Source organism: Rana temporaria, chromosome 4, assembly GCF_905171775.1.
Source record: "Rana temporaria chromosome 4, aRanTem1.1, whole genome shotgun sequence".
Lineage (NCBI taxonomy): Eukaryota > Metazoa > Chordata > Amphibia > Anura > Ranidae > Rana > Rana temporaria.
The window spans coordinates 340,489,481-340,501,962 of record NC_053492.1 but is presented as its reverse complement, the minus strand read 5'-3'; the positions used below and the strand labels follow the sequence as shown (position 1 = coordinate 340,501,962).

Below are 12,482 nucleotides of genomic sequence, written 5' to 3'. Positions count from 1 at the left end.
GTCCCCGTGCCGATTGAACTGCGCATGCTCCGCTTCAAAATTTCCCGTCGTGCTTTGCGCGAAATGACGTTGCAATGACGTCAATTTTTCAACTTAGACGTGACTTACATCCATCCCTATTCACGGAAGACTTACGCAAAAAAAAAAATTCAAATTTTGACGCGCGAACGGCGGCCATACTTTAACATGGCAAGTCTATCTATACGACGTCTATCTAATAGCAGCTTTACCTATACGCCAGAAAAAGCCGACTAGAGACGACGTAAGAGAATGCGACGGCCGCGCGTACGTTCGTAGACCGTTCGTGGATCGTCGGAAAAAAGCTCATTTGCATACCCGACGCGGAAAACGACGCAAACTCCACCCAGCGGACGCCGAAGTATTGCATCTGCGATCCGAAGGTGTACGAAGCCATACGCCTGTCGGATCGAACCCACATGCCGTCGTATCAAGATACGACGTGGGAAATTTTAAAGTACGCCGACGTATCAGTATATACGCCAGCGTACTCTCTCTCTGGATCTGGCCCCTTGTATTTAGCCTGACCAAATAAGCTCAAATGTCTTTATATATTATAAAAGCTAAATATGTTGAAATCAAATTGTACAATCTTCTTTACATCTATCAAAAAGTATGTAGTGCAGAAGTCTGCCTTATATACAAAATATGTTTATAGGATTTGTGTTATTTTTTTAATGAAAAGAATGAAAGATCCAGATCTTAACTTTATTATCTATAAATTACCTAAGTATGGGCTATAGTTAAACTATGCTGGCAATTTGTAATGTGTCCACATTTGACAGTTTGGCAGTTTGGTTCAAGCCCTTATTTAGGTCTCCTAATTGGATCTCATTGCAAGTCCAATTTTAGCACTTTCAGACCTGAGAAAGCGAGAGTCATTCCTCCGGAAATGCATTGGCTTAATTTGAAACATTTAATCAATACGCCTCTGAGTGTCATGAACTTCTGTCCTGCGCACTTCTCAATACCCACCCCAGAGTTTGTCATATAATGTGTGGACAACTACAACATGTCAACCCACTTTTTTCCTGCTGCCCCCCCCTCTGTTTTTTTTTTCAGTAAGCTTTTTTTTTCTCCAACCCACCTTTCTTGCATACCTACCCAACAGAAATTGCAATGCATTAAATGCTAAAGGACTGAAGCTCAAAATGTTTAACTAGGCACTGCAATGGTAATTCTTCTTGTCAAATATATTTATTAGAGTTTCATGTGGGGAACAAAAAGGAAAAGGGAAGGGGAATATATAGAAGTACATAGTCCAATATACAAGGGGTACATACAGATTTTGTTGTACATTATCTATCACAATTAATAACTTACAGTAGTTAAAATGCACTGACTGTAGTTCAAGGAGAGAAAAAAAAAATACCCGGGATGGTGGTCTGGCTCGCTGTTAACAAATATATACATACTGAATAATAATTTTATATATCTTAGTTCGGGGACAATAAAGACTGGTCAAAGTCAGTGGGGAGAAGATGTTTTACCCAAGGTTGCCAAATCTTATGAAAATTATTAATTTTATTGTTATCAATGGCTGACATCTTTGCATGGATAAGTGAGTCCTGAGCAAGTTTGGGGCTGTTATATGTGGATTGGACATAAAAATTAGGATATCGTCTGCGAAAAGACATAACTTATGTTCGTATCCGCTGTAATATTGGGGGTGTTTAGCTCAAGTGGGATATGCGATTTTAAGCGATTCACGCCAGTCCGGAACTATGTTTAAGGGCTCGTTGGCCCACTTTTATTGAAAAGGCAAAAATAAACAAAATCCAAACATAGGTTTCCCACGCAGGGGGTTTTCACTGTCCACACAGAACGGTACCTTCAGCCTCCTGGCTTATACGTGCCAAAGAAAATACCCAGCCATCTGGCTCTTGTCAGCAGTAGCACAACTGCTCAGGCTCCAGCATGGAGCTCTCCTGACTCCTGTCAGTAACCTTAGACTCAGGTCTCTGGGGTTTCACAGTGCAGCCTGCACTCTCCAGCTCTCTAGCCACTTCACAGTGCACACCTGCACTCTCTGAGTTCTCCCTTGGGTGGGAGGGTGGAGCCCAGAATGCTGGTCCTGAGTCTGCTATCAGGCCCACACACACCTGCACAATCAGTGTGCTGATCAGCTCTAAAGCCTGAACCCAGGACTGGGGATTTTATTAACAATTGAGGAAACTGGAATGCCAGTTTCCTCTGTAAACTGCAAGCTCCCTGGAGCCCCTCAACCAGTCCAGTTGAAAACTCTGGGTCACCACACCCCTGGGGTACCACACTACTACATATCTCCCCCCCCTTGTTTCGACCCAGAGGGCAGAACACCAGCATACCTCATCAGGGTTGGGACACCTCTGTGCCGGCTGTCAGCCGCGTAGGCCCAACCCTTTTTCCGGGTGCGCTTCCAGGCACGCCCTACCCTGGATCGGAACGGGATCCTACCATTCTGTATCCCCATCCTACTCCTTCTGTCCTTGGGGTTCCTGAACTCACATTTCTTTTCTGGTGGCCCCCTGCCTTTCCTGCTACTTCCTTTAAACTCAGTTTCTGGTTTCTGTAAGGAACCTGCTCCAGACACTACGCCTGATGAGGAACCACCTTTTCTCCAATTACCAATAGTGTCAGTCATTTCTTGCTCAGGGTTTGTTAGGGCCAGGCCCAAGGAGGGACAACACACAGGTGAGCAGCTATCCCCTATGGCAGTGACGGCGAACCTTGGCACCCCAGATGTTTTGGAACTACATTTCCCATGATGCTCCACCACACTGCAGAGTGCATGAGCATCATGGGAAATGTAGTTCCAAAACATCAGGGGTGCCGAGGTTCGCCATCACTGCCCTATGGGACCTTCACAAGGCTTCACTTCACCTGTTGTCCAAATCTCTGTGGGCAGTTGTCCTAACAACTGACATTGAACAACGCATGACCCATTCCTAGCAGTACCAATTTTTGCCAGCTCACACTTTTCCATGTCACAATGTTTGTTCCTCTCCACTCTATATTTGAGAGTGTCTCCGGGTACCCCAACTTGTACCTCTTTATAGGTGAGAGACAAAATATCTGCTTTTGCTGCATCCATATCTGGCCCTTCCTTCTTAGGAGGTTTAACAGGTGAGGCAGTATCCATGCCATTTACTAAACACTGCTCAGCCGCACCTCGGACCGCACTAGCAGATATGTCCATCACCACATCAGGCGGAGAGACCTCTGACATCTCCAGCAGCCCCCCAGAGCGCCTTCCGTACTGAACTGTATGCGGAAGCACCCTCACAGGAAACCGGGAGATCACCTGCCACACTATCAGAAAGCACCGTACTAACCAGTTCCACTGGTGACTAATTTTAACCGGCACAGGTTGCACTACCTGGCTCCATCCATTGGTACCACGCAGTACCACCACCTCTGACTGTAATGGAGGCACCCAGGTCTACAAGGACTGTGCTTTCACCAGTTCAAGCAAATCCACTAGCATATCTGTAATTTCTACACACTCCACATCAATATGCCAAACATTTTTGGGGACCTTAACCTTATTAGAGACATGGAGGGGCTCATTCACTGCAGCTTGGGGGTCCGAGACCTTTAAAGGGGCATCCACCTCACTGGAGGTAGCCACCACAGCCGGATGCTCCCCTGGAACACTGTCCAAATTTAGCATCACTTGTTTCCCCATGTACACTGCATGCTTCATTCTGTCAGTTTCATCACCAACACCCTCATATGACTGCGGCCTCGTCCTAGTCTCCCTCTGAAGGACATCCTGACTGTCTCGCCACTCTGAGGTTTTTAAGTCATGTGACACCTTGCTAAGCTTTGGGCTATTTCCCTCCAACCATTGTTTACCAGGATCCTTCTCAGATCCTAGAAGCTCCTCAAACCTCAGGAAACCTTCCCCAGAATTACCCTCCTGAACCTCTAGGGGGCCTACTTCTGCTATACCTTTTTCCTCTTCTGTGTCAAACCCATCATTCCCTGTCTCGCTACAATTTTCAGGGTTTTCCACAACCAGATCAACTTGACCAAGACCATCATGTCTACCATTATTTTTGATGTCACCCATGGCAACCATACCATCAAAAATCGCCAACATGCTACATTTTTCATCATGGTCAGAAACATCAATGCATTTGTCATATTTAATTTCACCCATGTTCCGCAGGGCAGTGTCTGGAGAGGAACTGCACCCAACGGAGTGGTTGTCTCCGGCAGCTTCAGTATACACCAACTCCACTGGCATGAGATCCTCTGCCAGCAACTGTCCCGACCGCTGAACATCGCATAACACAACATTTGGATCTTTGACTACAATCAGTTCACTTATTGCTGTGCCCTCTGGCACTTCCACCAACATCAGCTCATTTGGCACGGCATCATCCATTACCACATTTGAACCTTTGTGGATCACAGACATGACCTCTTCTGTGCGTTCGCCATTACTTGGCGCTTCCATCTTGTGAGCAACATCATCTGCAGCAGCAAATGCACCATTGCATACAAGTTGCTCTGCAGGTCCTTCAACTGGCACTGCAGAAACCATGTCTGCTCCACTTTTACCAACAGAGGCCTTTTCCAACAAAGCCAACAGGCTTTTTGCCCATCTGTCCCAATCTGTTATCTCTGTGCTACCAGAGGGACAGAGTGGCACAGCAACAGACACATTGCAAACATCACTTTTGTGTAAACCAGACTGTGGTAATACATTTTTAACCATTGCAGGCTGCAATACCACACTCTCACCTTCTGGTGGCGTTTCATTAAATGCATGAAGACCTTCACACCTGTCATTGCCAGACTGCATTAAGACACTTCCATCATGAGTGTTTTCAAACACATTAGTTTTAGCATTTAACATTTCATTATTACTATGTTCAGGTACCGTCTTATCCTTCAGAATGGCACCATAGCTATCCCAGCAACCTCCGGCTCCAAAACGCAGAGCTCCCTGGGGGTTTCTAGGGACACCTCTGTGGCATTCATTACAGTTGCTAGGGGAGATAACACATCGTTAACTGTATTCATAGCAACATTTATATCTCTAGTGAGCTGCACTAGCCCATTAGCAGCTGGGCCATCAACTTTAGCCAACACAATATTGTCAGTTTTACCCATCACATTGTCATATTCAAGTTTACCACTTGCCTCCCCACTGAACAGGGCACTGCAGCGAGGCAAGTCCTTTTCCACACAGACAGTGGATCTCCTATTTGGGGTCACTGCAACTCCAGTGTGCACATTCACATAGTCAATCTTTTCCATGCATTTACCAGCAACAGTCTTACCGATCACTGTAACGGGGGGCTGCCATGTTTATTTGAGTACGTTGTCTGTCCTTTATCGCACTTACACTGGCCAACTCTCCCTGGGATGAAACTGCAGCAGCCACTGCTGACTCCTTAGCACCCCCTGCAGGCACAACAGGTACTTCCTTACTGTTGCCAGAGGTGATTGCAAACACACTTGCACAAGGATCTGGGCTTGCAGACAAAGACTTGTGCCCAGTAGCCATGTCTCCAGCCATGTTCCATAATCTGGGACAAGAAAAAATGCCATGCCCCAGCTGACCACATTCCAGGCATGGTACATTTTTGCACACATCTTTAGTGGGACGCCTCTCCACATCTCCACTGTAGCTCCTCCTTCCGGTTACCATTTGATCTCTCGTTGCTAAGGGAGACGGTGCTCTTCCAGCTGTACTTTGCTGACTCTCCCAAACGCAGCGACTTTGCGATCCTTGACGCCTTGTTGCTTTCAATTTACTACGCTCCTCTGTCGGCAATACGTTTCTCACGTGGTTTGCAGACTTGATATCACCACCGTTGCTACGGGCAACCACATACCTCTCAAACTTCTGATCCGCCTTTTGGACACTCCCGGCACTCAAATCAGGTTTTCCAAACATTGTTGCAGACCTTAGTCTGGCTGTGTCACTTTGTATTGGAGACTGAGACAAAGGGCACTTGGAGACAACGTGCCCCCACTCACTGCACCGCAAACAGCGCTCTTGCTTCATTGCCTTAGCAGGGCTTCCCCAACTGCATCCTCTTGTAAGCATGGGACTTTTCACATTAACAGCTGTCCTGCTTGTACTAGCGTTACCAGGGGCAACCACATGCACTTCCCCTTTAACTGGAGTTGGTTTAAGAAAAAACAGTCTGCAATGCTCTCCGGCAGGCTCAAACTCTTGCATCATCTTTGCAGTCACTCCACCAAACTTTTGCACCATCCAGCAAAAATGAAGCACTGTCACTTTAAAGCAAGTTGCTTTTCACTTCATGCAAGCTCTCCTCAGCTGCACACACAGATTGTGCTGTCTCAAGCACACAAACACAGTTCATATAACAGATGAACTTACTTTTGCAGAGATCTCCAGTTCTGCTAAGATTCTCCTTTCACAGGTACATAACCTGCAATGCCTTTTGCCTGGCTGTACTTCCACACACAGCCAACAGTTCCTGACGTGAACTCACTGTAGAGCAAGGACCCGGAAACCACCGTCTTGTGCCCGCTGAATCCACCACTTGTAATATTGGGGGTGTTTAGCTCAAGTGGGATATGCGATTTTAAGCAATTCACGCCAGTCCGGAACTATGTTTAAGGGCTCGTTGGCCCACTTTTATTGAAAAGGCAAAAATAAACAAAATCCAAACATAGGTTTCCCACGCAGGGGGTTTTCACTGTCCACACAGAACGGTACCTTCAGCCTCCTGGCTTATACGTGTCAAAGAAAATACCAAGCCATCTGGCTCTTGTCAGCAGTAGCACAACTGCTCAGGCTCCAGCATGGAGCTCTCCTGACTCCTGTCAGCAACCTTAGACTCAGGTCTCTGGGGTTTCACAGTGCAGCCTGCACTCTCCAGCTTCTCTAGCCACTTCACAGTGCACACCTGCACTCTCTGAGTTCTCCCTTGCAAGCCTGGACTCCTTGGGAGGGTGGAGCCCAGAATGCTGGTCCTGAGTCTGCTATCAGGCCCACACACACCTGCACAATCAGTGTGCTGATCAGCTCTAAAGCCTGAACCCAGGACTGGGGATTTTATTAACAATTGAGGAAACTGGAATGCCAGTTTCCTCTGTAAACTGCAAGCTCCCTGGAGCCCCTCAACCAGTCCAGTTGAAAACTCTGGGTCACCACACCCCTGGGGTACCACACTACTACACCGCCTAGCTCTATGCCTTTAATGTCAACATTGGTTCTAATTAATTGTGCTAGTGGTTCTATAAGTAGGGCAAAAAGCAACGGGGAAAGGGGGCATCCCTGTCTAGTTCCTCTACCGATGTCAAATATTGATGATTTATAACCAGCGTATTTTATATATGCTTTTGGACTCTTGTATAGGGAGGAGACCCAAGTTAGCAAATGATTCCCAAAACCCCATTTTTGAAGAGCGTATTGCATATAGGGCCAGGAGATCGAATCAAATGCCTTCTTAATATCTAAAGATACAAGGCAAGACGGGATGTTCCTAGATTTGGCTGCATAGATAAGTAAAAGTGCTCGCCTAATGTTATCGCCTGCTTGGCGTTTGGGTATAAAGCCTGTCTGATCCCTATTTATTAAGCCACCTATAATATTATTCAATCTGTTCGCCAGAATTTTAGCTATTAGTTTTATGTCTAGATTCAGGAGAGATTCAGGGCGATAGTTAGCCCAGGAGGATGTATCTGAGTGTGGTTTGGGGATCATGGCAATAATAGATGTCAGGGTTTCCGTTCTGAATGAATGTCCTGCCAAAATTGAGTTGAAGGATCTGGTTAGGATTGGTGCTAGAATGTGAGTAAACTGTTTGTAGTAGGCTGCAGAAAAAACATCTGGGCCTGGTTTTTTCTTAAGTTTTAGGGATGTTATGGCAGTTGATACTTCAGTGTCTAAAATGGGGCCTTCAAGAGGATCTCGCTGCTCTTGACTTAAAGAAAGGGAGCGTGATTTTGGAAAACAAAGTGTCCGCTTTTGTCTTGTCAAAATTTTGAGTAGAAGAATACACATTGGCGAGATTAGAACGAAAGATTTCTAATATTTTAACAGGGTTGCTAGAGTAAGCTTCACAGGAAATTTTGAGTCTGATGGGAGTTTGTGGATGTTGTGCTAATTTCAGACATCTTGCTATTGGGGTGTCAGGTTTATTGGCTTTAAGGTATTGGGTGTGTTGGCGTTTACTTATAAGTTTGTCAGCTGAGTCAGTCAAGAATAGATCTAGATCTGAACGGGCTCTTTCTAGTTTAGCGTTATTTTCGGCATTTGGTGAAGATTGAAAGGCCAAGTGGCATGCATTGAAGACAGACTCAAGCTTAGCAAATGTAATTTTACGTTCTTTTTTAAGCATAGACGCTTGTTGCAATAATTTACCTCTAATGACAGGTTCATGGGCTTCCCATAAAGTTAGGGCTGAGATATCTTTTGTATCGTTAGGTAATAGGTAATCAGTGAGTGCTTTTTCAATATCAATACGGTGGGATGGATGGGTTAGAATTGAATCGCTAATACACCAGGTATTGTCATGGGATCTGGGCACTGTGGACGCTACTGATGTAAGGACTGCACAATAGTCTGTCCATGGGAAAGGAATGATTTTGGAAGATATAATTTCTGGTAGCATACTGGATGGGACTAAGATATGGTCTATACGCGAGAAAGACTTATGTGGATAAGAGTAATGAGTGTAGCGCCTGCTGGTGGTATTAGTTTCTCACCAGGTATCTACCAGGCTGTGTGTAGTAAGCAGATGCTGAAAGGTGAGTTTCGCTACTCCATTAGTAGGCCCTGGAGGAGATTTGTCTAAAAAGGGAAAAACGGTAGCGTTTGAGTCTCCACATAGCATAACCGTACCAAATTTATGTGTGTCTACTACTTGGAAAAGGTGGGATAGAAATGCTGTTGGTCGTTTATTGTAGGCATAGTATGATACTATTGTGATTGGATAATCAGAAATATAGCCACAATGGTAATTCTTTATACTCTTTTTACGCTGCTTCGGGTCTTTCTGCTATATTTAACTTATGCAAATAATGCACGATATATAACAGTATCCCAAAATTGATACAGCATGCTTGCTTTTACCTTATATCAAAATAATACAAATTGTTGATTATTTAATGTAATAGTATCCATTAAAATGAAACCATGCTAAATTATTGTATAATTAGAACAGATGCAATAGTCAGTAGAATCATAGAGGAATTCCCCTATTTTGTGGAGTGCATGTTTAATAAGTCAGATAATGAGCTTATTTCCATTCACACACTTTATATTACATCTGATTAGATCAGGCTAAAGTAATCAATCATATATTTAACATAGCATAGTTGAACAATGTTTTAGAAAAACAACACTTTATTGTTTCTAAATGTGGGCACCAGTTGAGGCCATTGTTTGCTGTGATGCAATGTCACTAAAAGGCATTTGTGACATACAGCAATATCAGAGGTGCTCATTATTTTTTACAATTTCCAACGTGCTTGCAATGCAAATATTTGCATGTTGCATCGTACAGATATATGCATTTCATTCAGCATTTTTCCACAGGAAGAAGTAAACACAGCCATGGAGATTATTCATGCCATTATTGCTAAACAGGAAGAGATGCAGCAGAAGATTGAACAACTTCAACAGGAAAAGAAGAGAGAGTCCCGCAAAGTAAAAAACAGGTGAATGGCTCTTGGCTACATTTAATTGAGATCATACTTTTTTTAACAAAAGGTTAACTGAAGAAACAGCTTATTGAATATAAGAATCATTCATAATAATATGGTAGAGCAGGGGTACCTTTTGAGCACAGTGTGCCAAAAAATATTTTCAAAGAAGATTTTATAACAAAAAACATTACACACTCAATCACGAAAATGATTTTTTTTTATAAAGTAAAGGCTGTAAACTACTTGAGTAGTAGTGAGAAATTAACATCCTGCACTCATGCCTCGGATCAGCCCCAATTTATGCACCTTCACACCTCTGATCACTGCCCCCCTGCTAATCTGTTTCACCACTGTACCCCCCTGCACATCTGTCCCACCACTGTAACCCCCTGCACATCTTCCCCACCACTGTACCCCCCTGCACATCTGTCCCACCACTGTAACCCCCTGCACATCTTCCCCACCACTGTAACCCCCTGCACATCTTCCCCACCACTGTAACGCCCTGCTCATCTGTCCCACCATTGTAACCCCATGCCATGGGCGTCCGCAAAACTTTTGCTCCGGCCCCCTTTTCACAATGTCATGAAGGGGAGGGGCTTAGCTGCGACTCGCAAGTATTTATTTTTAGAGTGGAAACAGAAGACATTATTGCAGGCGTGTGCTATGTACAGGGTGCAGAATCCAGGTGTGTGCTATGTACAGGGTGCAGAATCCAGGCGTGTGCTATGTACAGGGTGCAGATTCCAGGCGTGTGCTATGCCAGTATGCATACCCAATCCCCGCACAGAGCTCTGTTCCCCCCACAGAAGAGAATCGTCTAACTCACAGTGGCAGGTCAGGCTCCTGGCATAGGGTCCCGTTGATGCACGCTGCAGGCTTGAGGGGCTGTGGATAACCTGCCCCTCCTCTGTGATATATGCAGAGCTGGGAGAGCAGGAAGGGTTTTGTGTGTGCTGAATCCTGATGCTAGAGACCAGCGCTATCTTAACATCGGATGATAAAAAAGCCCTCCCGGCTGCCGCCCACAGTACAATCTTCTTTCCTGTGCTGGTGCATGTTTTTCCATATACCGGGTCGAGGATGGATTACATTGCTGTAATTTTTTTTCTTTTTTAATAAAGGACTTGTCCCAAGCTGTGTCTATGTGTTTTTTACCATTTTTTTTACCATTTTTTACACTTGTTCGGGTGAAATGGTAGGGGTACAATGTACCCCGTTACCAATTCACATGGGGGGCTGAGATCTGGGGGTCCCCTTTGTTAAAGGGGCTTCCAGATTTCCAATAAGCCCCCCGCCCCCAGACCCCCACAACCATTAGTTCAGGAAAGGGGGGCGCTTTCGTCCTCCCCTCTTTTCCTGCGGCCTGCCAGGTTGCCTGCCCGGATAAGGGTCTGGTATGGATTTTTGGGGGACTATTTTATTTTTTGGCACGGGGTTCCCCTTAAAATCCAGACTTGAAGGGGGACCCCTACGCCATTTAAAAAAAAATATTGGTGCAGGGTTCCCCTTAATATCCAAAACAGACCAGAAGGGTCTGGTATGGAATTTGGGGGGACCCGCTCGCATTTTTTTTACTTTGGTTTTGAAAAATGCGTCACTTTACATGCATACTATAGACACCCCCTTAGGTACGAAATTTAAAGGAATATTTCACTTTTACTGTTGCATTATTAAAATCACTGCTCCCCAAAAAACTGCAGTTTTTAAAACTTGTTTTGCATTGATACATGTCCCCTGGGGCAGGACCCAGGTCCCCAAACACTTTTTATGACAATAACTTGCATTTTTAAATTAACACTTTTGAATTTTCCCATAGACTTTTAAATGGTGTTTCGCGGCTTTCAACTTTGCCACGAACACCCCAAATTGTTCGCTATTCAGCGAACAGGTGAACAACCGCTTATTGCGATTTTTTTTACCAAAAATAGGTAGAAGAATACGTTTCGGCCTAAACTGAGGATTTTTTTTATATATATATGTTTTTGGGGGATATTTATTATAGCAAAAAGTAAAAAATATTGAATTTTTTTCAAAATTGTCACTCTATTTTTGTTTATAGCGCAAAAAAAAACTGCAGAGGTGATCAAATACCACCAAAAGAAAGCTCTGTTTGTGGGGAAAAAAGGACGCCAATTTTGTTTGGGAGCCACGTCGCACGACCGCGCAATTGTCTGTTAAAGCGACGCAGTGCCGAATCGCAAAACCTGGCCTGGGCATTTAGCAACAAAATGGTCCGGGGCTTAAGTGGTTAAACATCAGGCTCATCCCTAATCGCCACTTAATCACCTCTTAATCACCTCTCCTCAAGAGAGTAAATTCAGTTCAGCTAATCTTTCCTCAGAGCTGAGCTCCTCCATGCCTCTTATCCGTTTGGTTGCCTTTCTCTGGTTCTCTGATATCCTTTTTATTAACTAGATCCCCTAACTGAACTGCATATTCCAGTTGAGGTTTTACTAATGATTTGTACAAGGGCTGTCTCTCTCTCTCGCTGAAGTCTATACATCTTTTAATACTAGAAATTTTGCGAGCTTTAGCAACTGCAGCTTGGAATTGCATGCTATTTTTAATTCTATGATCTACCAGAACACCCAAATTCTTCTCTGCCATTGACTCTCTCAGTTGTACTCATCCTGGAATGTATGTTGCATGCATGTTTTTAGCCCATATGTGCATATCTTTTTGTATATAAACATTAAAGCTCATTTGCTACTTAGTTGTCCAATCAAATAGTTCATTATGGTTGGCTTGTAAGTTGGAGACAACATATAAGAATGTTACACTACTCATAGCCTGGTGTCACCTGAAAACATTAAAATTGTACTTTTAATCCCAAACAC

General features: G+C 44.3%; 1 protein-coding gene across 1 annotated transcript in view; it reads left to right on the top strand.

The window, feature by feature from the left end:
- Nucleotides 1-12,482, top strand: part of ARHGEF33 (Rho guanine nucleotide exchange factor 33) — a 241,513-nt gene that overhangs the window by 59,791 nt on the left and 169,240 nt on the right. Inside the window, exon 4 of the mRNA XM_040350765.1 lies at nt 9,533-9,654. Coding sequence (XP_040206699.1) covers nt 9,533-9,654 — 122 coding nt within the window. The remainder of the gene's footprint in view (nt 1-9,532; nt 9,655-12,482) is intronic.